Here is a 24,882-nt window from a genome sequence, read left to right as displayed (position 1 = left end):
TGGCAGAATTTCGATGAAATTAGACACATGCAGGTTTCCTCACGATGTTTTCCTTCACCGAAAAGCACGAGATGAATTATAAACAGAAATTAAGCACATGAAAATTCAGAGGTGCTTGCCCGGGTTTGAACCCACGTTCATCGGTTAAGATTCACGCGTTCTTACCACTGGGCCATCTCGACTTTTCTTACTTTAAGCATTTTTATATTCGGAGTAACTTCTAAAAGAAAGGTCCGATTCGAATAATTTACTTACTACCTTTATTACGAAACTATTTAGTTATATAAGGATTAATATAATGGTACGAATGTCTTACTCGTTTTTTTTTACTAAAATGAACAAAAAGCAGTAACTGTTACTTAACATACTAGTTAGACTTATAGCCTCGCGGATTGGTCATGAATTTAGCGCATTTAATATAATAAATACAATAGTCATCGACATTAAAATTGTTATTAAGATTAAAAGAAATTATGTTTTATTCTTAAAAAATCAAAATAAGTTAAACCTAATTTGCAATTATATAAAATAACTAAAAGAAGACACGCTGGTCGGAGTGCGAACGCGACGGCGGCAGAGTGCCGGCCGACTGCGAGCATTTTTAGGTTGCACGTAATTAAGAAACTGTGGTATCTTCTAAACTAATCATTCGAATGGTATAGTGTAGTAGACAATTTCAATCTATATTAAATCCTCAAGCTAACTAATATAATTATTTGAATAAGAATTATTAAGGAATTCTAGAAAATAGCTCCGCAATTGACCTGTATTTTTTAATAATTTTAAATAGATGAAAATAGTTAATGTGAGTGAACCATAGAAGATAGACCTATAATATTTTATTTAAGCCGTATAATAGTTTAATCATATATACTTTTGGCAGATATTACAAGAAGTATGAAAAAGCGCATGTATTATTATATTTATTTAATTGTACACGTCATCCCACAATATGGGCAAGCGATCCTGTGTCGTCCCCCGAAGAGACGGAGCGGGTATTTTAGTAGGTATTCCGACGTATACTCGGGTCCCACATACCACGCACTTCACGTGGTGGCAAGCGTAGTCGCGTTTTTCCAGAAAGAAAAAAGTACACGTTATCGTACATATTATACATTATAGTAAGAGTATAGGCATTGAACGGTGTATTAATTAAAAGTTGCAGTATCTTCTAATGTTTAAAGTTTACTTTTTTTTTTTAAATAGGTAGGCAGATGGGCATGTGGGTCACCAGATAATAAGTGGTCACGAACGCCCATGGACATTGATATTGTAAGAAATGTTAACCATGCATGCATGCTTACATCGCCAATGGGAACTAAGATGTTATGTCCCTTGTGCCTGTAATTACAGTGGCTCACTCACCTTTCAAACCGGAACACAGCAATAAAAAGTACTACTGGTTTGCGGTATAATATCGTGGGTGGTACCTACTCATCGAGCTTGCACAAAGCCCAACCACCACTTGGAGCAGCATACAGTTGTAAAATAAAGTAAGCTACCTAGTTAGCTTAATTGGCTTGAAAAATACAGCGCTTTCGTTAAATTTTGAGTAACGTGATTTTCTTATATTCCACTCGCGGCTAATATAGATAAAATTAAATAAAACTCTAAAAAAATTAAACCTGTTTTTATAAAATAATGGTGAAACGAGTATTTGCTTATTAAATAGGAAAATATAAATTTTTATTTGTACATATTTACATTTAGTCCGAACTTATACGTCATTATCGTCATGACAATGACATTATTATAAAAGTGCTAATTATTAATTGCGTACTAATTATAATTAAATTTAGTTGTTAATTAATACAGGCAATTTGTATTGCTAAGTGAAGCGTAGTGAGTTGGGCTAAGCACCATGTTGAGTACCATTTTAAAGATTTTCGTTATCTTTCATTCATGTACCCAAGGACAAAATGTATAATATTTCATTAGTTTCCTTTAAATATTTGATTTAGATATTTGAATGAAGATCACAATTGTTTTAATAATAACAATATAATAATTAAGCAATATAATATTAAGTTTTATAAATACGAAATTTTCGTATTTAAATAATAAAAAAATGAATTGTTGACATAAATGTATTAATTTGGGTGCCTTTGTACCATATAAATGCCATTTCATATAACTAATTGATTAATAAATTAATTACTTTGTCATATAGTATACAATTAATAACTTTCAGATGTTAAACTGACACTAAAAATAATATTATAAATAAGATATGGCGCAATGGTGGAAAGTACCCAATTCACATTAAATTAATAAAAATTATTCTAAAGTGACTTAGTTTGAAATACAAATATATCGTGAATTTCTCAAATTGAATGTTATATTTGTTCGTGTTATTATCGTTTTGCTAGCGACGATCACATCAGAACACTATTCTTAGAAAAAAAAATATTATCACACTTCAATATGACTATATAATGACAAAATAGCTGAATTTTTAATCATAACAAGTACTTGTGACTACGAAATGGCAAAGTTAGTGTTTATATCGGGATTTTGTTGCCTTGCAATTGCCGTGCAGGCTGCTACTTATAGAGGTATTATCGCTAAAACGATTTAATTTAAATAAATGTAATTTTAGTAATCAATATAAAATAAATTAATATTTTATTTGTAATTATTTCAGATGCACAATTGCACAGAGTGGAGAGATCACCGCACTATGGAGTACACTACCACGATAATCAACCACTGTTTGCACCACCACCTTTTCCTCCCCCACCGCCACCTTTTATTTACCGAACACATAATTGGAGTGGTGTAGGCCGTAGCAATGGAGGAGTCTTCAGTGGCGCTGCCGCGTCTGCTCAAAGTGAAATTCCAACTTCGAACGCAGCATTTTCATTGGCTGAAGCTGGTGCAGTCCAAGGCCAATTTGAAGGACAATCTGCTGAAAATAATGACAATACGGGTTCTGTTGGTCTCAAAAACGCCGGTCACTATAGTTCTAAATCTTCAGAATCGATTTCTCGACAACTTGGAAGTGGTTCAGCTGATTATTTAAAGAGAAAATCGGGGAATAGTTACAGTGGTGGGTACTCAGGATTAAATAGTCATATAACTCGTGATGAATCATCAACTTTTTCTGGTCAATCAAACCTAAATAGTGCATCAAACGGCTATGGTCAAGAATCGAATGGGGGCTATGGCCAATCTTCAAGTTTTAATTCAGGCTACGCTGGAAATATTGGAGGGCACGGAAGTGGTTATAAGAAAAACTTCAAAGAGTCTCGCTATTCCGTTCAAAATGGTGAGGGAAATCAATTTGAATCTCAGCAAAACGGTGTCGGTAGAGACCAAAGAAACTTTGACGAAGGAAGGCTATCCTATTCCGGTGGATTTAGCGGCTCGCAAGCTCAATCTTCATCTTCTGAAAACAGTGGCCAATACGCTGCTTCTCAAGGATCGGCGCAGAGCGGATCAAATGGTTATGGATATGGAAACGTCAATAGACGTTCAGAAGTTCGTGATTATGAAAATCAGGCTGGTGGAAGTGAAACCTTTAAATCACAACAGTTAAATTCCACAGCAGGATCCGAACAGTCCGCTGGATATAATGCCGGGGTAGCTGGTCAAACAGCTCTGTCTAGTAGCAACCGTGGAGCAGGGTACGGTCAACATCAATCCGCCCTTCATGGAGCTCTTGAGTTAGCCTCTCAAGGCTTACAAGCTGCCAAGAATTCGGAATGCAGTACGTGCCAGAAAAGTACTTATGCTCTGAGTAATGCCAAGAGTCACAGTGGGTCAGCAATAGCGCTTTCTATTGGAGGTTAAATAAATTATTACATGACATATATTAAGAGTCCTGTCTGATTTATTTATTAATGTAAATAAAAATATTGTAAGAAATGCAACAAAAATCTCCCAAGTTTTAAAAAAAATAAAAATAAATAATCAATAAATATGGTATTAAAATATGAGCTTAATTAAAATTTTGTTTTATTTTATTAATTAATTTACATAACAATTGAGTTTAGTTAAAAAACATATCTGGATTCCTATATATATAATCCTATAAATTATATTCTTATAAGAATATTTTTATATAATAGGTATATAGCTATTTATGACTGCCTCGAGGGTCTAGCAGCTGGCATATAAACGCTTCATATCCCGAGGTCCTGAGTTTAATCCTGTTTTCCTTAAAGTTACTAAAAAAATCGAATTTCTTTCTACATTATGAAAATAAAGGAATAAAATGTGCACTTAAGTTTCACATATACGAGTGCACTATAAGATGGCTAAGTTGGCTTTGGAGAATGTATGCAGTGGTCGAAACCGGCTAGGACACTCATCATGATCATATACATAAACATGATGATGATATAATATAAATAAATAAAAACAGATAGTAAGTTAAATTAGTAATCAGACTTCTCATATTTGGAAAATTTACCAATCTTGGAAAAAATATGACTCCAGACTTCTTTTGTTGCTTAATGCTAAATTAAATTTACGCCTCCCGCCCGGGATTACCGGGACGGGGATGTGGGACTCACGGGGCAGAAGGCCAGCCGTTCCACCTACTAAAACCTCCCCGTTTCCACCTCACCGCGGTGGGGTTACGGAAACGCGCTAGTTCACCACCGCGACCCCTCCAGCGGCCGTCGCTATGGGTTAGCGACCCACCGGTGGTTTTTATTGAGGTTGTCACCTCTTGGCCCAGCCGGTGAAGGCAAGGCTCTCGGTCCCACCACAGGCTGACGCCTGGATGGGGAAACGAGTTTGAGAAGGCGGTGACCGAAGTCCGTCTACCCAGTATCAACATCGAAACTGGGCGAACCCGCCTCTCTCTCCTCCTTCTACATCCTCCTGTCTCCGGCAGTCCGAAAGGACCCCGGAAACAAACTCCTCCTCTCTCCAGCAGCCCAAAAGGACCTCGGAGTCCACCTACTTGCCACAAAGCCGCTCGCTAGTCCACTCAGCTGAACAGCGAAATACCAGGAGTGGCCCGAGGCACTTCCGCCGCGTCAGTCTTAACCGTGGTCGATAAGCAATCCGGAAAAAAATATCGGATTGCTTGTCGACCCCGTTGCCCAGGGTGCACCACGTGGAGGTGACTGACATGCAGACGGGTACCTAGCGCCGCACTTATATGAGCAGATAAGTTAGTCTTTCTGTATATTCTGTTCTAGATATTACTATTATTTTTATAATATTTTTTGTGAATTTTCGGAACTATTTGCTTAAGATCAAATGATTACTTCTCTGTTGAACTTATAATCAAAACAAGGTACTTTTAATTAAAAATGACATTACATTACTTATAAACGCAGCAGAGTTTATTATTTTTACATGTTTATAACGTCTTGTGATAGTGCAGTTTGCCGCATCGATTTTCTTCGTTTCGAGGATGATTTTGACCATAAACCTCAGAGCTAGACATGAGCAAATAATTTAGTATCCTTTTTAATTTTTATGGGTGAAGGAGGTTCTTTCGGAAACGGGGGTAGATTCTTGTCAATCAATAAGAAAGTGTAATATGATATGTTGAATCTTTATTTATATTAGATTATTTTACTGATTGAATCTACCACAAATTCAAAAACTTTATTTTGAATTTGAACTTTAGTAGTACGAGATCAACTATCGATATCAAAATCAGCCAGCTTATTATCATTCTTTTATTTGCAACTTTAACCTAAATAAGATTTTAATGAACATTAGGTAATTTATCAGTTTTATTGTTAAGAGATCAAACCAACTACATCTTGTTGAGTTGTAATCTCAAGTACGTTAGTTTTATAATAACATATTAAAATTGAAGTTAAACAAGACAAGAACATAATTAGACAAGATCATTACTTCCATTTATGTACCTACAATATTCCTCTACCTGTTTTTAGAAATAGAACATCAATAAAAGATAACAATCTATCATTACATATATTACTAAGTATCTAACAATACAGCCGAGATGGCCCAGTGGTAAGAACGCGGGAATCCTAACCGATGATCGTGGGTTCAAACCCGGGCAAGCACCACTGAATTTTCATGTGCTTAATTTGCGATTATAATTCATCTCGTGCTTTACGGTGAAGGAAAACATCGTGAGGAAACCTGCATGTGTCTAATTTCACTGAAATTCTGCCACATGTGTATTCCACCAACCCGCATTGGAGCAGCGTGGTGGAATAAGCTCCAAACCTTCTCCTCAAAAAGAGGAGAGGAGGCCTTTAGCCCAGCAGTGGGACACTCACAGGCTGTTACGGTTACGGTAACAATACATTAATCCCCTCATAAAACATTTTATTTACTATTATATTGAAGAACTTTTAATTTGGGGAATTTCTAAATACCTAGGGTAATTTCCCGCTTAGGTATATTGTGATAAACATTATCAAATATTACGTAAATAAATGCATGGAAACAGACAAGTACAAAATATATTAATTCGCACGTAGTTTAAATTGACATAATAAATTATCACACATTTGTGATGGCAGCGTTTCGCAGTATTTGTGTTGTTGGTATGAATATAAAATGTAACATATGAAGTTTTTAATCATAGTACCAAAATGCTTCGACTGGGGCTCGTCTTGTTTACAGTCGTTTTTGTTAGTCATTGTTCACCTCTTAGTTTAAAACGTAAGTGTTTAATAATTATTTGATACTGTTCTTATTTCAGTACTGTACCTATACTTAAATTCGTTTAAGTACATAATGTTTTCTAAAGTTTTGCTCTCTTGGTAATAAGACTGGCTTAATAAACTTTTCCTATTTTTTAAAGCGGATAATACAATTATATATAATATTACAATATATTATATACTATAATTATATAATACTATATAATTTACAATATTTTTTTTTTTTTTTTATAGAATAGGAAGGCGGACGAGCATATGGGCCACCTGATGGTAAGTGGTCACCAACGCTCTTAGACATTGGCATTGTAAGAAATGTCAACCATCGCTTACATATCCAATGCGCCACCAACCTTGGGAACTAAGATTTTATGTCCCTTGTGCCTGTAATTACACTGGCTCACTCACCCTTCAAACCGGAACACAACAATATCAAGTATTGCTGTTTTGCGGTAGAATATCTGATGAGTGGGTGGTACCTACCCAGACGAGCTTGCACAAAGCCCTACCACCAGTACTATATTATAAGTACTATATTATAAGTACAATTATTCAATTCAATAATAGAATTTATAGTCATTTTTGTTTTTTGATTAACAAATAAAATTTAAACATAAATGGTATTGGTTAAAAAAATGCTCTGTCTTCTTCTTTCGAATATCAAATCAATGATGAAAGAAAGAGATAAATTATTAAATGCTTAAGAAATGTGAATGTTATAAAAGAAGTCTTGATTGAAATATTTAAAATGTAATTTTGTTTACATTGTGTAAGTCGTTACAACTTTAATCTAACATTCAACAAAACGTTCAAAATTGACTTGACTTTCTGAATAATAATACTAAGCGTTGCGATACAACGAATAAACTGAGAAACAGAAATTTATTTGGTTTAATGATAAACTATAATAATTTAATTGAGTTTTAAATATATTCAATTTGATTATTATCTTGAAAAACTATTATTGAGACGTGAGCTAAGACTAATCTGTGATAGCGTTTTAAATGAAATTAATATCATCTAATTATAAATCATCAATTTAATTACATTAAATACATGTCGGTGATGCAATTGTGCTAAATAAAATAATATTTTAAATAATATATTCAACAACATTTCAGATGGTACGATAATAGAGAGATTGAAAAGATCGCCATATTACTGCGATCCACAGCCAGCTCCACCTCCGCCACCGCCACCCGATCGACCTCATTGGCCACCACCACCGCCACCCTATCGACCACATTGGCCACCTCCGCCGCCGCCTGTACCACGAGCATATTGGCCACCTCCACCACCTCCGCCGCCGCGACCACCGCCACCACCACCCACAATCTGGCACCATCAACACCACCGTCACCACGAACCAAGTCTGCCAGAAGGACCAGGACCCTCGTACCAACAATACAACGATGGACAAAATGAATCCCCTAAAGAACCTTGTGATAATTGTAAAGGTGAAAATTCAGCAATCAGTAATGCAAAAAGCGTCAATGGAGACGCTATAGCCATCTCAATTTCAAGAACACACGCGAATAAATAGAATGTTTACATACATAACTTTTAAAGATATTAGATTATGTGTATTATTATTACTGTGCTTGTAATCGATAATGTAAATAATATTACATACATAAATAACATTTACAATAAAACATTTACTTTTAAATTAAACATACTATTTTTATACATTTTTTATATTTCATTTTTTGGAGTAACATAGTTGGGCTAGAAACAGACAACAAATTTAATGAACTGATTTCCTGCAAAATAACTAATTAAATATTCTATATACTAAGATATACATCAATTTTTAATATACCTACTACATCTTCGCATTTTTTTATAATTCTTCGTTATAAGTTAGTATTACATTCAGCCATTTAAAAGTCATAGATAAATTTAATCTAAAACTAATTAATATATACGCAAAATAATAAAGATGCTTTACGCATGATTAATGACCCCACTGATGGCCAAATATTTGGAGCTTAAGTGCGGCTTGGTGGTTTTACATATGGCAGAATTTAATCCAACATAATTAAATGTAGATTTCTTAACAATGATCCACATTTATGAAGAAAAATTAAGTACATTAAACTCAGTCAAGCTTGCTTAGATTTGAGCCCACGATCTTCGGGATTAATAAGATCCATCTATCGTGTATATTTAATTAGCGTGATTAAATTTAAAAGTCACCGATAGTACGAGTCTTTTTTTATGGTATCAGACAGGCAGACTGATAAGTCGGCCATCTCATGGTGAGTTGTCACTAGCTCCCAGAGACTTTGATATTGTAAGAAATTAATATTAACTATCCCTTACATCGCTAATGTGCAACCAACCGTGGGAACTAAGATGTTAAGCCCCTTGTGCCTGTAGTTACACTAGCTCACTTATCTTTCAAACCTGCCAAATCAAACAACAGTTCTAAATATTGCTGCTGTTTGGCCGTAGAATATATGATGAGTAGGTGGTACCTAGTCAGTGGGACTTGCACAAGGCATTACCACGAAGTAAAATGTCTATAGTATTAATCCACAAAAGATGCACGTTTCAAAGTTTGTATTGCAATACTATGGCATGGTACAATCATTCGATTGTCTAAAATATAATATTTATTAAATACTGATTAATATTTTTTAATAAATATAATATTTATTAAAAAATCACTTGAAAAATGAAGAAAGTTTATTACCATGTATAACTTTCTTGTCAACAGCAATTTAATTGCATAGTTTTATTACAGAAGTGCTAAAATACTACACCGTTAGATTTTTTATATTCTTAGGTTTATTATACTAATAAAATTGACCTCAATGACTAGATCCTACATTTTTTTTATATTTATATGACAATAAAGGACTTAGAATGTGTTTAAATCGTCTTGCGTTGTGGATAGTTTCTAACTTTATTCTGAGATGATGCCTTTTTATTTTTTACATCGTTTTTTTTTGTTTTAAATATTCCGAAACTTAAATTTAGAAAATAAATTCTTATATTTCCGTCATAAATTGCAAAATTAAACATTTTTATTAGCATTAAGCATTTATAAATATTTTTATTAGGCATTTCTTAAAATATAACATAATAATTAATTATAGTATGTATTTAATTAGATTTTATTAGAATTTTGCACAAAGTTTTTTAGTAAGATTATGCTAGGTATTTGTTTACATGGACTCACGCATCTTTATTTTCGATGTATTAAAGAAAAAAAATAGTATGATTTTTTAATTATGATTTTATTATATTATTGTGGTTGAATACGAACTATGGAATAAGCTCCAAACCTTCTCCTCAAAAAAAAAAAAAAAAAAGGGAGAGGAGGCCTTAGCCCAGCAGTGGGACATTTACAGGCTGTTACTGTTACTGTACGAACTATTATTAATTATTTGATTAATATCGTAGCCCATGGCCATGTTTTTTTCACGCAACAATTATTGTCCGTGACTACAGTCCAAATAAATGACAATAATGCAAAAATATTAAATATACATGAACTAACATTACTTTTTTATCGGTATCTATAAATTACTATAAAAATAATCCGTTGTAAATAATTAATATACATTTGTAAGAGTTCGTTGAACCCTTTATTAGATCCTTACTTAGTTGTTGAAAAAATCCTATAAAATTCAATTAGATTGACACTTTGGTATTCCGCTAGCGATCAATCCGGACATTTATTATCTGTTCTCTATTTTATTAGGATGGATGTTTACCGCACTGAATACTATTCGACTAAATTACAAAACTACCGGTTTACCAATTATATAGCTGTTTATGGACAAGCTCTCAATACTTGGGTAAATATTGACTGATATTTTGATAGATAATTTATAAACCATTAATTACAAGATGTTGAAAGGTTCACATACAGGTTGTTTTGATTTATTTTTTCTAACTATTAAAGTTTAAATTTTTGTGTTAAATTTATTTATGCAAAGTGAATCAACCACATTACTTCCGTATACTTTATAAGGTATTAAAATCGGAACATTATTATCAAAATACTTCCGTGGGAAATTCTAATAAGGCTCTCAATGTCTCAAACGTGGGAGTCGACCTCGTGGCATGTGGTATAAAAGTTATTTTACGTGCAAATATTAACATACTCTATACTGTATTCAAAATGGCAAAGTATTCGAACTTGGTCTATTTCTTCGCCATCGCTGTGGGAAGTTTTGTTTTCGCTAAAGGTAGTAATTTAGCTTTATTTATCGCTCTAATCTATAAGGCCCATCCGATCTAAAATTATCTGTACCGTTAGCTAATGGACGGAATGTCGATCACGATTTTTAAAATAGATTTGTGAATTAATCTTTGGTAAAGTGTGTAATTTTTACACACTTTTATCAAAGTTTGTTTCCTAATTTTATATATTTATTATATTGATATTTATGTATATGATTATGCAAGTGATTTTATGAAACCAATAAATTTATATTTTTTTAACTATAATATTTTTTAAGATATACGTTTATGATGAATAAAAAAAATCTGTAAAGGAACAGTCGTACTAGTTGTTACTTTATTTGAACATGCTTGGTACTAAGATAAGAGTTTTGATCTACGGGAACCTCTTTTTATGCTTTTTCTTTACACAGTAAGTCTGACATAGCTTTTCTGTGAACGAAATATCTATAAGATGTTTGTTTGTATCGAAACTGTATATGAAGCACAACTCAATTATAATTATCATAATTTCACGTATACATTCAGCCACTCATATGTTTTTATCTTATATTATGTATCGATTAGTGCCTATTACAAAAATAAGTAACGTAAAAAGTATTAAATATATATATATTTATGATTACAGATAACAATGAAGTAAATAAAAGGGAACCACGACATTTAGTCAAGAACAAATTATGCTATAAATACGGAATATGCGGTGGCGCTGGTTATCAGGGTGGTCATGGTTTCCAGGGTGGCAATGGATTCCAGGGTGGCCATGGATTCCAGGGTGGTTACGGTGGACATGATGGAGGCTATGGCGGATTCCAGGGTGGCTACCCATACCCACCGATCAATATTGGAATCAGTCAATCTCAGTCATCAGCAAGCGCTGGTGGTGGAGGTTACGGGAGCGAAACCAACCCAAATAACTACCAATATAACAACGGTTACCCCTATAATGGTAATCCTTATAATGGAGGTTACAATGGTTACAAAAGGCCTGGTTATTTCGATAACGGCTATGGATCATATAATAACCAGTTTAATGGGAACTATTATAATGGTCAAGGAGGTTATGGATTTCAGAGACCTTTCGGTTTTAATGATGACGTGTCACATGAGGATAACAAACCGACTGATGAGGATTACGATGGTGATTACAGTAGATCGAATAAAGAATAATTTAAGTAATTACTTATTTCTTATCTGTGATATATAAATAGTATTTTTTTTTAAACTAATGTAACTAAACCTGTTTCTTGTATAATAAATACAATTAAAAACATAAAATCAGCATTTCACTTTTTTGAAGCGATAAAATGTTTTGATAAATGTGTATGTAAAGTACGTCTCTGAATTTACACCACGGTAGCCAATCTAAATAGGAAGCTCCGCTCAGAAGATATTACAGTGCACAAAAACAACAACACACTCTCTATTTACTAATATTTAGTTGGAACGGTTATACGTACCGATATTATTGACAGAAAAACGCATTAACTGCTTATTAACTTGATCCCGGGTTTTAAACCTCAGGATCTGCAGTCTTTAAGCTAACCACTGGACCAATAGAGGTTATGTATTAATTAATAATTACCAAAAAAGAATATTTTTAATCCAGAAATAAAGCAGTAGGTAAAATAATAATATTATGGATTTTTGTAAAGTGAAATTTGAATTAATTATCTATTTATTATTTAATACGGCTCATTTTTATGCATTTTTCCCTATATTCAGCCTGACAAAACTGATTTCTCTCTTTCTGTCATTAATCGAGTTTAACTCCGAAAGAAGAAGACAGCATTGTTTAAATTAGTTAAACAATCACTAAACAACGTTTATAGAGAAAGCTATTTATGTTTAACGCAGTCTTACTTAAAAAATATAATCATTAATACAAACAATAAAACAGTATCATCATATTTATCGAGTATGAGGTATGTGATATACGATTAGACTTCCAACGAGGACTATTTAAAATGTTTTCATCGGTTTATTCACCTTTACTAATAAAATACTACTGAATAGGATATAATTTTAGATAAAACTTAAGAATTTTATGACTTAATTATACAGTTACAGTTAATTATACCTTTTCATATAGTCATTAGACTGTGAATGCTAATTTTTATATAATTACTTTATGTTGTATATTATTGGACAATTGGATACACCTTGTGATATTTTAAGGTTTTATTTTATTAACCCTGACTAATAAATATTTGTTTCAAGTAGGTATTTTAACTTTTATCGAGTTGTATTTGAAGACCAAACTTTGGTGTTACATTAATTCGAAAGAAGTAAAATCTTATAACTTAAATTAAATTATTAATTTTAATAATTTTAATTACATATAAAAAGTCTATTTTCGATGCCTTTTTTAAATAATTAAATAATAATTTCTCAAATTCACCGACTTCAGATGGTTTAGTAGTAACTACATTTATTTTTTTTTAGTTTTATTACAATACAATAAGAAAAAATAATTGAAAAGACAAAATTATTGAAAGTATTTATAAAAAATCCCTCAACCTTTTCGTCTACCTGTTACTGTCTGGGTATTTACGTATCACTGCGAAATCAATCGTTGAATTTTAATGGAAATCATCTTAATGTTGCCTAGTGTCTTAAATGTGCCTAACAATACATTTGAGTATAATAAGTGCCCCTTGTTACATTGAAAACATAATCTATTACGCGAACTTTTACTAAAGAATGTTTTTAATAATAAATAAAAAATACAATTAACGAATAATATGGTATTTTTAAATACTTACTTTATGTTATATGTATATTTAAATAACTAAAAATTTTTACGTTTTTGTTGGGTTAAATATTATATCCAATATTTTCCTATTGTACTATAATAAGCAGTATAAAACATTCAAATATTTAGAATTTTATTACCATTTTATGAAAAAAAAATTCTTTTAGTTATCATACACTTAATTATATCATAAACTTTAATATAAATAATATAAGAAGACATACTAGCTCCAGCTACACTGCAGAGGATAAAATTTCGTCCATTTGTTTTATTAGAGTTTGACGTAATTTAGGGTATTTCTTAAAATCTCAAGTACACATACAAGTTTTATGAAATGAGATCAAAAACATTTAAATCCTCTTTTACACATTAATTAGCAACTTTTATGCATATTTGAAATTTATAGTATCACTCCAATGTGGATCCATGAGGTTTACCGTAAGAATCGAGATGAATTTATGAGTGTCAATGGCTTTTGGGTGTATTTTGTGACCCAATGGTCGAAGTGGGGGATATTATCTTCCTAGTATATAAGCTCGGAGAAATGATACACATGTATTCATTACATCGACGAAAGGTCCAATCAAATATATGAAAATAAATTAATCAAGATGAACGCCAAGATTATTGTAGTATTATCTACGCTCGCGCTTAGCAACGCGGCTCCTGCATCTTATGGTAAGTTGACGTAATGTGACAATGAACTTGAATGTTTAACTGACGGCGACCCTAGCAATTAATTGTTATTTCTAGCATGAGCCCTAATGTGACTCGCTAGATCAAACTTGGTTTTAAAAACCCTACGACACGCGTTACGGTACAGTTGGCCCGCACAGTTGTATGTATATGTTAATTTTTTTTTTCTTTTAGGTGATGAATTACCTGGGCTTATTTGGCGTGTAGGCCGAGCTCCAAATGTAGCTTTTGGATTTGGCAGTGGATTCAGCAGTAACATTGGTGGCATCAGCCATTCTTCAAGCATCGGCTCATCTTTCCAAAGCGGTGATGCCAGCGCTTACGGTGCTGGTATTGGATCCTCAGATGGCAATACCTTTGCTAGAGGCATTGGTTATGCAAATGCCTCACCGTACTCGCAGTTTAGACTACAACAGCCTCACTATGCTGGTTATAATAACGCATTTGCAACACCCTACGGCTCCGCTGTATCCTCAGCACAAAACTTTGGCTCCGCTGTGTCATCTTCTCAAACCCAAAACGGTTTTGGCTCGGCGGTCTCCTCAGTTCAGAACAACGGCTTAGGTCCCTACCAATCAGCTATTTCCTCTGCGCAAAACTTGCGAGGCCTTGGATCTGCTGTATCCAGTGCTAGCTCAAATGGTTTTGGCACAGCTGTTTCTTCCGCTGAAAATATTGGTGGATATGGATCAGCTATTTCGTTGACCCAGAATCATGACCAAAATAACTTTGATTCCGCAATTTCTGCAGCCCAGAATATTGGGGGTTATAGATCGAGCACGGCGCAAACTATTCAGCAGCAAGGTGGTTCTCTACGGCACAGTGGAGCGACCAGCATCAATGGACCTGGAATTCAGACGGCACAATCTCACGCAATTAACAACGGCTACTATTAATAGGAGTTTGAAATTAAACATATATATATTGCTGTTTAATATATATATATATATATATATATATAAAGATGTTGAGAAGACTGCTGGCCACTTATCTCAGTGTCTTTTATAGAATCATATTTTTATGTTTCATAGAGTAATTAGTTTTATTAAAAGAGTTGAATAGATTTCATTTGTTTTTATTTTTTTAATACAACACATACCTATTACACTTTATTTTATAGTATGCATTACCAAATTTGAAATAACTTTAGCAATTACTTCACAAAACGATATACTTTTACTGATTATCAATTTTAACTCTAAAAATGGGTACATTTTTCTACTGTCGCAATATTTCTATAAATAATACACAAGACACGACTAAGTAATAATTCAATACTTAATCATAATATAAGAGGAAATGTAAAGGCAAAAATACTCATTCAAAGTTCAAACCTTCAATGTCTTTTATAAAAAAGAACAAATTAAATGTTTAATCAGATTTAATTAAACAGAATTAAAATTTTAAGAGTATGAAATGATAAAAATAGATAATGCATTATATTTAAATATACACTTATACACTTGGTTATCATTGCTTAATATTTTTATTATCGTATAAAACATTGCAATTTGAATAAAAGTTTGTAATAAAAATAACCCATACGACTCGCGCACAACCTATGCGTATATTAAAGTATTTTGGGTCCAACGCTATTTTTGATTTATATAAATGATTTCTTTCTACTTACTATTAAAAGTTCTAAACTAATAACTTTTGCTGAAGACTCTGTTTTAATCTCTAAGGGAAAATCATGGGATGAACTATTTAAATATGCTAATGATGACTATAGGGTCGTAACTCAATGGCTTGACCAAAACCTCCTAACGTTAAACATATCAAAAATGAAATTTATAAACTTTAGTATACGTGTAATCCAACAACCAAAATTAAACTCCATAAATTTAAAAGCACATCTATAAAATACCTCGGAATAATAATAGACCGACACTTACGATGAAAAGAACAGATATCAGTGTTGAGTCAACGTATTAGAAAATTAATCTTCATTTTTAAGATTCTCAGGTATCTTTGTGATTTAAATCTTCTGAGTTCCATTTATCGCGCTTTTTGTCACTCTTTACTGCGTTATGGAATTCTGTAGGCGTTTCTGTATGGGGTGGTGCAAGTAAAACTGCAATGCTTACACTAGAACGAGCCTAGAGGACCATATTAACGATGACATTTAAGGATTATATGCATCTGACCGTTTTACTATACAAAAACCATCCATTTTTAACAGTTCGGCAAATGTATATAATGGATATATTGATGACGCAACATACAAAGCAAAGTAATATATCCCAAAACAAGCGGCGACCAGACAGAGTATATGATCGACCAACGTATAAGTTGGCCTTCACTAAATCTTTCTATCTTTTTTTAGCCCCGTGTCTATATCATAAAATGTGTATGAATATAATCATCAAAGATCTTACTAAATACAATCTCAAGACAAAACTTCATAAATATTTCAAAATGTTAACATGGGATAATACTGAGAAACTGTTAAAACCTGACCTTTTTTTTCGCTGGAAAAACGCTTTACGCGTTTCCCACCCGGGAACAGTGGGGGGTTATGTGGAGCTCGCTGTTGTTCAAGGGGCCGAGTGCGCCCTGAACATCGGAAGACACACTAAAAATCAGCAGTACCCTTTCCGTCTTAACGAGGAGCGCCACAGGATCGCTTTCGTATACTACCGTGACGCTGACGTTATAACCTATCTCAGCTTAAAAAAAAAGCACTTTACAATCTTTTGCACGCAAACATACACACACCCATATACACACATATACATGCACAAGCGCGTACATAAATATGAGAAACAAATTCCTTTAAAAAAAATATATTTTAGGAGCAGTATGTAACTTTTGCATATATTATGCAGCTGGTGACACGTGATCGAGAATTTTGCTTGTACCGTTGTACAGTTCACCTAGTATGAATCGAACTTGGGTTACTTAGCATTATTACATACTACAAATTATTCAGTTACGTGTTAACTGCACTATTCATTATACCCTTAATATTGTATATTTTGTATTAGAAATAAACCAAGTTGTAGTTTGGATAAATTAATAGGTATATCATCTGTGTTGATATAATCATATGCAGAAACCTTCACGCGGGTTTCAAAAACAAGTGTTCAAAGTCTATCTGATAAATGGTAGGGATGAACTCACACGAGACTAACAATGAAAGATATAGATTGTATGCGCTACTGTATATTTATACTTTATTGTTTATATATGTCTATGTAATACGTGTATATAAAAATGCTTATAACTAATAATTGTATTGTGAAGAACACGGACCGGTCTTATGAACAATTAGCCATTTCCTACAGACCATCTAATCATACCTATAAAATTAAAGACAATTAAAATCCTAAAGCATTTTATGAAATATATATTTTACATTGTAATTTAGTTAAAACAGTCTTTAGTTTGCGGTAATATTTAAAAGAGTTTATTAAGACATTATCAAATAAAAGCGCGAAGGCGAATTAAAAGTTTTTTATGACTTGATTGCGTAATTTTAATTTTTGACGTTTGTGAACGAATGTCAAAAATATTGTTTTTTTTTTTAAATTGGCTATAAAGTATAGCATAAAATCATCAATGTCTCATCTTAAATGCTATAATTTTTTAGTATGACTATTTGGAATTCTTAAAACATTCGAAAGAAACATCAAAATAGAACAGTTGTTATCGAGACTCATAAATTAAAGATTTCATTCAAAAACTAATCTCATATCTACAATTCGACATCTTATAATATAAATGTATGTTGCAAATAAACAATCTGTTGATTAATTACTGACACGCTTTACTTAACTGGCTATAATTTTCGATTTTTAATCAAAAGATTTTTGGTGAGCCTGATTACTTATGTCAGCCGTTAGGTGGAACCGTAAGATAAGCCAGTACCGTTGTACACAATAGATGGTAGAGTTAAGGAGTCAGCTAACGTAAATATTGCTGAACTGCCAATACCTAACAAATCTAATGATTTACGTTCTATTATTATACGTTATATGTATTTTTTAAACTTTAACTATTGTTATCAAAGTATAAGATCCACTCAATGGCTCCCAAGGGTCACAAGCAACATACAATTTGAGCACATTAAAACTCAGTGGTGCTTTTACGGATTTGAACCCGCAATATACGGTTTAGATAAATGAGATCCTGGCTTGATACCATGGGCCAAAAAAAAATTAATACTCACGCTATTGTGAATTGTTAAATATGTTTATTTCCGAATTCTCTCAAAAATTATAATACGCTTAAAATATATATATATATATATATATATATATATATATATATATATATATACCATTTCAGATTATCCACATCTGTTTAAACGTTTTCGAGTATTCGATAACCATAATTAAAAATAACCGCAAAACGTATAAACTCCACCTATTTTTCGAGTACCTTAAGTCGAATTTAACTTCACCGATATAAAAAAAATATACATTTTACCCCGTCTGATTTATGATTCTATCACGTCAGGAACAGCTTAACGCAAATAAAGTACTGTTAGAGTTCAAAGAAGCTTGCAAAGATGAAGCAAAAACGAGAATCATTGTACATTCAATACACTAATCATGAATAGATTAGTAAGATCACAAGGAAACAGCTTTGAACGTGTCATTATACCTTATTACAAACCGAAGTATATATTACAATTGTACATTTCTCACATTCAGATTGAATGAGAGTTATAACAAATCAATTATGCAGATTGTAGTCAACTAAAAGTTATTAAGTCCCGTTCATAACACGGCGATAGTAAACATATAATTTCTGTCGGAATATATAGCATGACGTTGGTAGAACCGTTTCATTTCGAGTTTCGCTTCACACCATGTATCTCATTTCAAAAGTGATTTTGTATTCTATATTTGTAATCGGAAATATTTATGCAGGTACCTACCTATTTATTTTACTTTTAAACAATGCTTTTGGTTCATCCATTTCACTGAATGATAGCATGATTATATTATTTCTATAAGTTTCACAAATATTTTTGCATCTGCCAATAAACCTGAAGCTTATGTTAAAATATATTTATATACAAAGCATTATAATTTTATACAAGATAATATTAAAAATAAATGTTATTTTTTAAAGGCAAGAATGATATATAATTATACAACTGCATTTATAAATGTTTACATTTCATTAATTTTAATAAGATGAAAACAATTTACCAAAAATTATACAAACCAATACTATGTAAAAATCTATTAGTTTTTTTTTTCTATAATAAGAATGGAATATTGCTATTTTATTATATTTTTATTCCACAATCTAAATTAAAAGGAAGTTTTACTTAAATTAATCTAATTTATTTATTTATTATAACAGATAAATTTAATGGGACTGAGCCACATATTTATAATACTGAAATACCAATTGTGCCAAGAAATGGTATGATGAGTGTAGCCAGTGTCGCTGGGATATTGTCAAGAAACGGGCGAGTATCCTCAGTTGGAGGTATTCATTTCTTCCCTCACCTAAATAATAAAATACCTGTTGCAATAAAAAATGGGAAATCTTCAAAGCGAATAAAGGAATCTAATGAAAATACGGCCAATTTGTTCCCAAATAACATAAACTTGCGAAAAGATTCTGATGGTAATATAGCGGAAGGTTCTATAAAATTTTATCCAGGAGGTGTAGCTGTTTCATCTTCAGCTAAATCAGAAAATATTGGGTCAAATGGAAATCCATGGGCTAATCCGTTTAATCCAATGATATGGCCAATGAATGATCTTTTTAGTGGACCGTCTAGAGATTTCAATCATCCTGGAAATTTTGACTGGATTCACAAGGACATGTTCAACAACTACATTACACCGAATTTATATTTGAAAAGGACTTGGCTCTACCCAACTTTTAACCCATTTTTAAACTAAATTTATCTTTTACCAACTCCTACCCGAATTGTGTTATCAAACTCTTTGCTCCTTAATGATAGTACTATTAAAGATTTATATTATAAATTACTGAAATAGAGAATAGTAACTAGTGTTATTTTAGTTTAATTTTTTATATGTGTTACTTATAAGTATTCGTTTGTACACATTTATTTGTAATGTTATTACTACACCACTTACCCAGATGCTATGTTAAGACTTCCTATTTGGGTTATTTTAAAGAAAAGGCTATTTACCGTAAAATCCCCGTCTACACAATAATAAGTTCTAAGCATTTTCCTGTAACATTATCATGATGTAGTGATGAACAATAAAGTATACATAAATAAATATAATAAATGTTATTTACGGTACTCAACAAAATTATTAAATAAATTGGTCTTTATTTTTCTGAATAATCTTAGGTTTAGATTTTGGTTTGCTTAAAACTTTTTCGTTTGCTTAGTCAGAAACTTTACGGTTATTATATCCAGCCACAGCAATCTTGAGATTTTATACTTCTCTGGATGATCGTAAATTTCGTAACCTATTTTCTTCCTTTTTTTGTTCAGGGCTCGTGTACCGTTCAATCATGCTTAATGCATATTTTGACTTTCATATAGATGATACACATAACTTACATCTAATTTACTACATTTATTTATAATTATTGCAATAAATGCCACAAGAAATTATTGTAAATTATTTATTGTCGGTAACAATCGACTAATATACATATTTACATGTATAACTTTAAATAATTGTGAATGCATGCATACAGATTGTAGGAATGAAATTTTGAAATGTACGCATAATATAATAACTTTATCTTTAATTATATAACATAAAATTATCAATACTTTCTTTTTAAATATATTTTTGTAGTAAAAAAATTATCTTTATATTTATATTAGTAGATATAATAATAATACAATTTATATGCGTAACATGTATTGACATGTTTATATGCAACTACCACCATTACTAATAAGGCTAATTACTTCTAGTAAATAAGTATACGCCTCTTGGGTACTAATGTATCTGGTTATAGTCATGTCAAACACTGTTGTGAAAAAAGCGATTTTATATAGTACCTTTATGTAATAATACAATACAATATGAAATTATATACATAATTTTATAGAATATTTTAAATTATTTTCTCATGTGTTTTTAAGCTTATTTTTATAAAACTCATTCAAAATTATTAGCATATAATAATTACGAAAGCTGGCAGTCGTCTTCGCGACTTATAAGCTACAAGACTAATTTGTGTATACGAGACCGCTATATAATAATCGCGTTAATTCAATCGCTTCGCTCCTCACTATACTCGAAGCAGTCAGGCGACCCGCACTCGCTTCTAAAGTTCTCACCCACCTCTGCAACTTATGCAATCGGGTGGACTATTCTCTAATATTGTAATAAATTATTATATAAAATACGTAATTTTACTATTAATATAAGTAAATATCTTTAATGATATTTGTCTTCTACCATGTGTATGTTATGGTAAAACATAAATATACGTACATAAAACATAATAATAATAATAGTCCTCCAGACCGATTTCGGCCACGGCGGCTAATGTCAAGAGAGGTTAGGCAACTGCGCAGGACATATTATAGTGCACAAGTATGTGCGCAAAGACAGGTGCACTCTCTATTCTCTAGCTCTCATTATCCGATGGGACGGCAATCCGACACGACAAGAAAGAGTTCAGGCGCAGGACCAATGGCTTTACGTGCTTTCTAAGGCACGGGATTGTACACACTTCCAACTTTCTGACTCCGGGCTGCTATTTAGAATTTTCTACAGAAAAACTCAATAACTTTTTTATTGGCCCGACCTTGGATTTGAACCTAGGACAACGAGGCTGCGGCCTTACATCTAGCCACTAGACCAAAGAAACATAAAAGATATAATTTAAAAAAAATTGACAATGGATTAAAAGTACAGTAAATTAAACTTTAAAAAAATTGTTACTGCACGTACTGATTTAATAATTTATTTATTAATTTCATGTTAATACAAATAAAATGCAAAAAAATATTAATATTAGATATTGAAATTAAATCTAGAATTGTCCACCGCGTCCTAGATAGCACGTAGGTAGCACTGTACACAATCGCTCGCCGTCCGCAGCCGCGTCGCTACAGAATCGCCCACTGTCAATATACCACTCACATGTTTTTATCTTATATTATGTATCGATTAGTGTGTATTAAAAAAATATAGTATTAAATATATATTTTTTATGATACCAGATAACAATGAAGTAAATAAAAGGGAACCACGACATTTAGTCTCTTGACTAAATGTCGTGGTTATTGGCAAATTATGTTATAAATACGGAATAAGCGGTGGCGCTGGTCATCAGGGTAGTCATGGTTTCCAGGGTGGCAATGGATTCCAGGGTGGTTACGGAGGACACGATGGAGGCTATGGCGGATTCCATGGTGGCTACCCATACCCACCGATCAATATTAATTCATTAATAATCCAGTGAAAAGGCCGAGAAACAATCCTTATATCATATCGACGGTTATACAATGGTGAATTGTCGTATTATTTCATGTTAAAGCGACAGCAAGAAGGAAATTACCGCCGTGTGTTTTCACGCGTAAGTACGACTATTTTGTCCCTGAATATAGTTTCTCAGTGATGTTTATTTATACCATAGCATGACGGAACCTATATTGTATTAAAATCCTAAAGATAATAGGATTTTCAAGTTTTTATTATTCATAACCTATAATAATTTATCAATGTAAATCTAAATGCTGCCAGCGTCAGCTAAAAAAAATGTTCCGATTTTCGATAAAAAATATCGACAATGTAAACAAATAAATACGGAGTCTAATAATAACCTTAAGTGCTTTGTGTAAATATGTTATTTTAATTAATTCGTTCTTCTATTTATAATTTCCTAACGACAACATTTTTAACATTCTTCATGAATTTATAATATTATTAGATTCCGAGTCAAGAGGTTAACATAGAAATATATGTGGCAACCATTCTGTATTAATAATTTAATTGAATGTTTTAGATTTCAACATGTGAGGAGAATGCTAATCCAGTACCATATAAAGATGCTGAAGTACTATTGATAACGGAAACAAAAACAAACAATGCAATGGTTGGGTGTAGTAGGAAAACAAAAAATATTTTAATTAAAAAAATGTATAATAAATATTAAAAAGTAAAATTTAATAACCTAAAAATTTTGTTTTAATTAAATCCTGAAAATTATTCCTAACACAGGGAATGTAAATATCCCGGTTGTTATAATGAGGAAAGCCTTCAATTAATATAAAAAATTAAATGTTTTGACATTCAGACGTAACGTATAATACTTTTATTGCTAAAATTTGCGATTCCACTTAGAAGTGATCATTACTTGTTCAATACTTGTTTCATTTTGGTATTTCGTTAACAACAAAGGGATTATAAATTTGTGACCCTAGTTACGATACTGCCTATGAAGGCCTGTTAGTTATAGCACGGATCGAGATGCCTTCCTTTTAGGCTTGTCTATATCCGTGTATTTGATCATGTTATAAGATAAATATTTTATTGCTTGTAATATAATCATTAATACAAACAATAAAACAGTATCATTATATTTATCGAGTAAAAGGTATGTGATATACGATTAGACCTCCAACGAGGACTATTTAAAATGTTTTCATCGGTTTATTCACCTTTACTAATAAAATACACCAATCTGAATAGCACATAATTTTAAATAAAACTTAAGAATTTTATGACTTAATTATACAGTTACAGTTAATTATATCTTTTCAAATAGTCATTAGACTGCAAATGCCAATTTTTATATAATTACTTTATGTTGTATATTATTGGACAATTGGATACACCTTGTGATATTTTAAGGTTTTATTTTATTAACCCGGACTAATAAATATTTGTTTCAAGCAGGTATTTCAACTTTTATCGAGTTGTATTTGAAGACCAAATTGTGGTGTTACATTAATTCGAAAGAAGTGAAATCTTATAACCTAAATTCAATTATTAATTTTAAGATTTTTAATTACATATAAAAGTCTATTTTCGATGCCTTTTTTAAATAATTAAATAATAATTTCTCAAATTCACCGACTTCAGATGCTTTAGTAGTAACTAAATTTAAATATTTTTAGTTTTATTTATTACTTCACTTAAAAAAAACAAGATTTTTGTTAAACTATATATTTTACTATGTTGTTATTATAATTATTCTTAAATTAGATTCATTATCATCGAAGTTATTAAAAAACAATCTTTTTTTCTCTCTTAGTATATTTATCTTTTAGAATATTTTCTAAACGTAATACAATAAGAAAAAATAATTGAAAAGTTAAATTTATTAAAAGTATTTATAAAAAATCCCTCAACCTTTTCGTCTACCTGGTACTGTCTGGGTATTTAAGTATCACAGCGAAATCAATCGTTGAATTTAAATGAAAATCCTCTTAGTGATAGCCTAGTGTCTTAAATGTGCCTAACAATACTTTTCGATAGTGGTCCTATGTTAAATAGCATAATCTATTACACGAACTTTTACTAAAGAATGTTTTTAATAATAAATAAAAAATACAATTATCGAATAATATGGTATTTTTAAATAATTACTTTATGTTATATGTATATTTAAATAACTAAAAATTTTTACGATTCTGTTGTTAATTATTATATCTAATATTTTCCTATCGTACTATTATAAGCAGTTTAAAAGATTCAAATATTTAGAATT

The 24,882-nt window shown here is 31.7% G+C and overlaps 5 protein-coding genes across 7 annotated transcripts in view; all 5 read left to right on the top strand.

Moving 5' to 3' along the window:
• Positions 1 to 24,882, top strand: part of LOC126769624 (translation initiation factor IF-2-like) — a 76,071-nt gene that overhangs the window by 2,277 nt on the left and 48,912 nt on the right. The window contains exon 3 of one of the 3 annotated variants that reach the window (XM_050488528.1): positions 22,186 to 22,195. The exons of the other annotated variants lie outside the window; for them this stretch is intronic. The gene's annotated coding sequence lies outside the window, so the exon portion shown is untranslated. Of the gene's footprint in view, positions 1 to 22,185; positions 22,196 to 24,882 lie in introns of those variants that run through there. 3 annotated transcript variants of the gene reach the window in all.
• LOC126781610 (RNA-binding protein FUS-like) lies at positions 2,486 to 3,831 on the top strand. Its single transcript, XM_050506535.1, has 2 exons — positions 2,486 to 2,555; positions 2,645 to 3,831. Exons 1-2 carry the CDS (start codon positions 2,486 to 2,488, stop codon positions 3,790 to 3,792), a joined length of 1,218 nt encoding a protein of 405 aa, XP_050362492.1. The 3' UTR covers positions 3,793 to 3,831.
• Positions 6,537 to 8,192, top strand: LOC126769563 (uncharacterized). Its single transcript, XM_050488435.1, has 2 exons — positions 6,537 to 6,606; positions 7,727 to 8,192. Exons 1-2 carry the CDS (start codon positions 6,537 to 6,539, stop codon positions 8,146 to 8,148), a joined length of 492 nt encoding a protein of 163 aa, XP_050344392.1. The 3' UTR covers positions 8,149 to 8,192.
• On the top strand, positions 10,741 to 11,972 carry LOC126781601 (uncharacterized). Its single transcript, XM_050506523.1, has 2 exons — positions 10,741 to 10,807; positions 11,431 to 11,972. Exons 1-2 carry the CDS (start codon positions 10,741 to 10,743, stop codon positions 11,970 to 11,972), a joined length of 609 nt encoding a protein of 202 aa, XP_050362480.1.
• On the top strand, positions 14,169 to 15,149 carry LOC126781595 (fibroin heavy chain-like). Its single transcript, XM_050506510.1, has 2 exons — positions 14,169 to 14,235; positions 14,428 to 15,149. Exons 1-2 carry the CDS (start codon positions 14,169 to 14,171, stop codon positions 15,147 to 15,149), a joined length of 789 nt encoding a protein of 262 aa, XP_050362467.1.

The sequence above is a fragment of the Nymphalis io genome, chromosome 1, assembly GCF_905147045.1.
Source record: "Nymphalis io chromosome 1, ilAglIoxx1.1, whole genome shotgun sequence".
Classification (NCBI taxonomy): Eukaryota; Metazoa; Arthropoda; class Insecta; order Lepidoptera; family Nymphalidae; genus Nymphalis; species Nymphalis io.
Note: the sequence above shows the minus strand (reverse complement) of the source record. Positions and strands in the feature narration are given on the sequence as shown.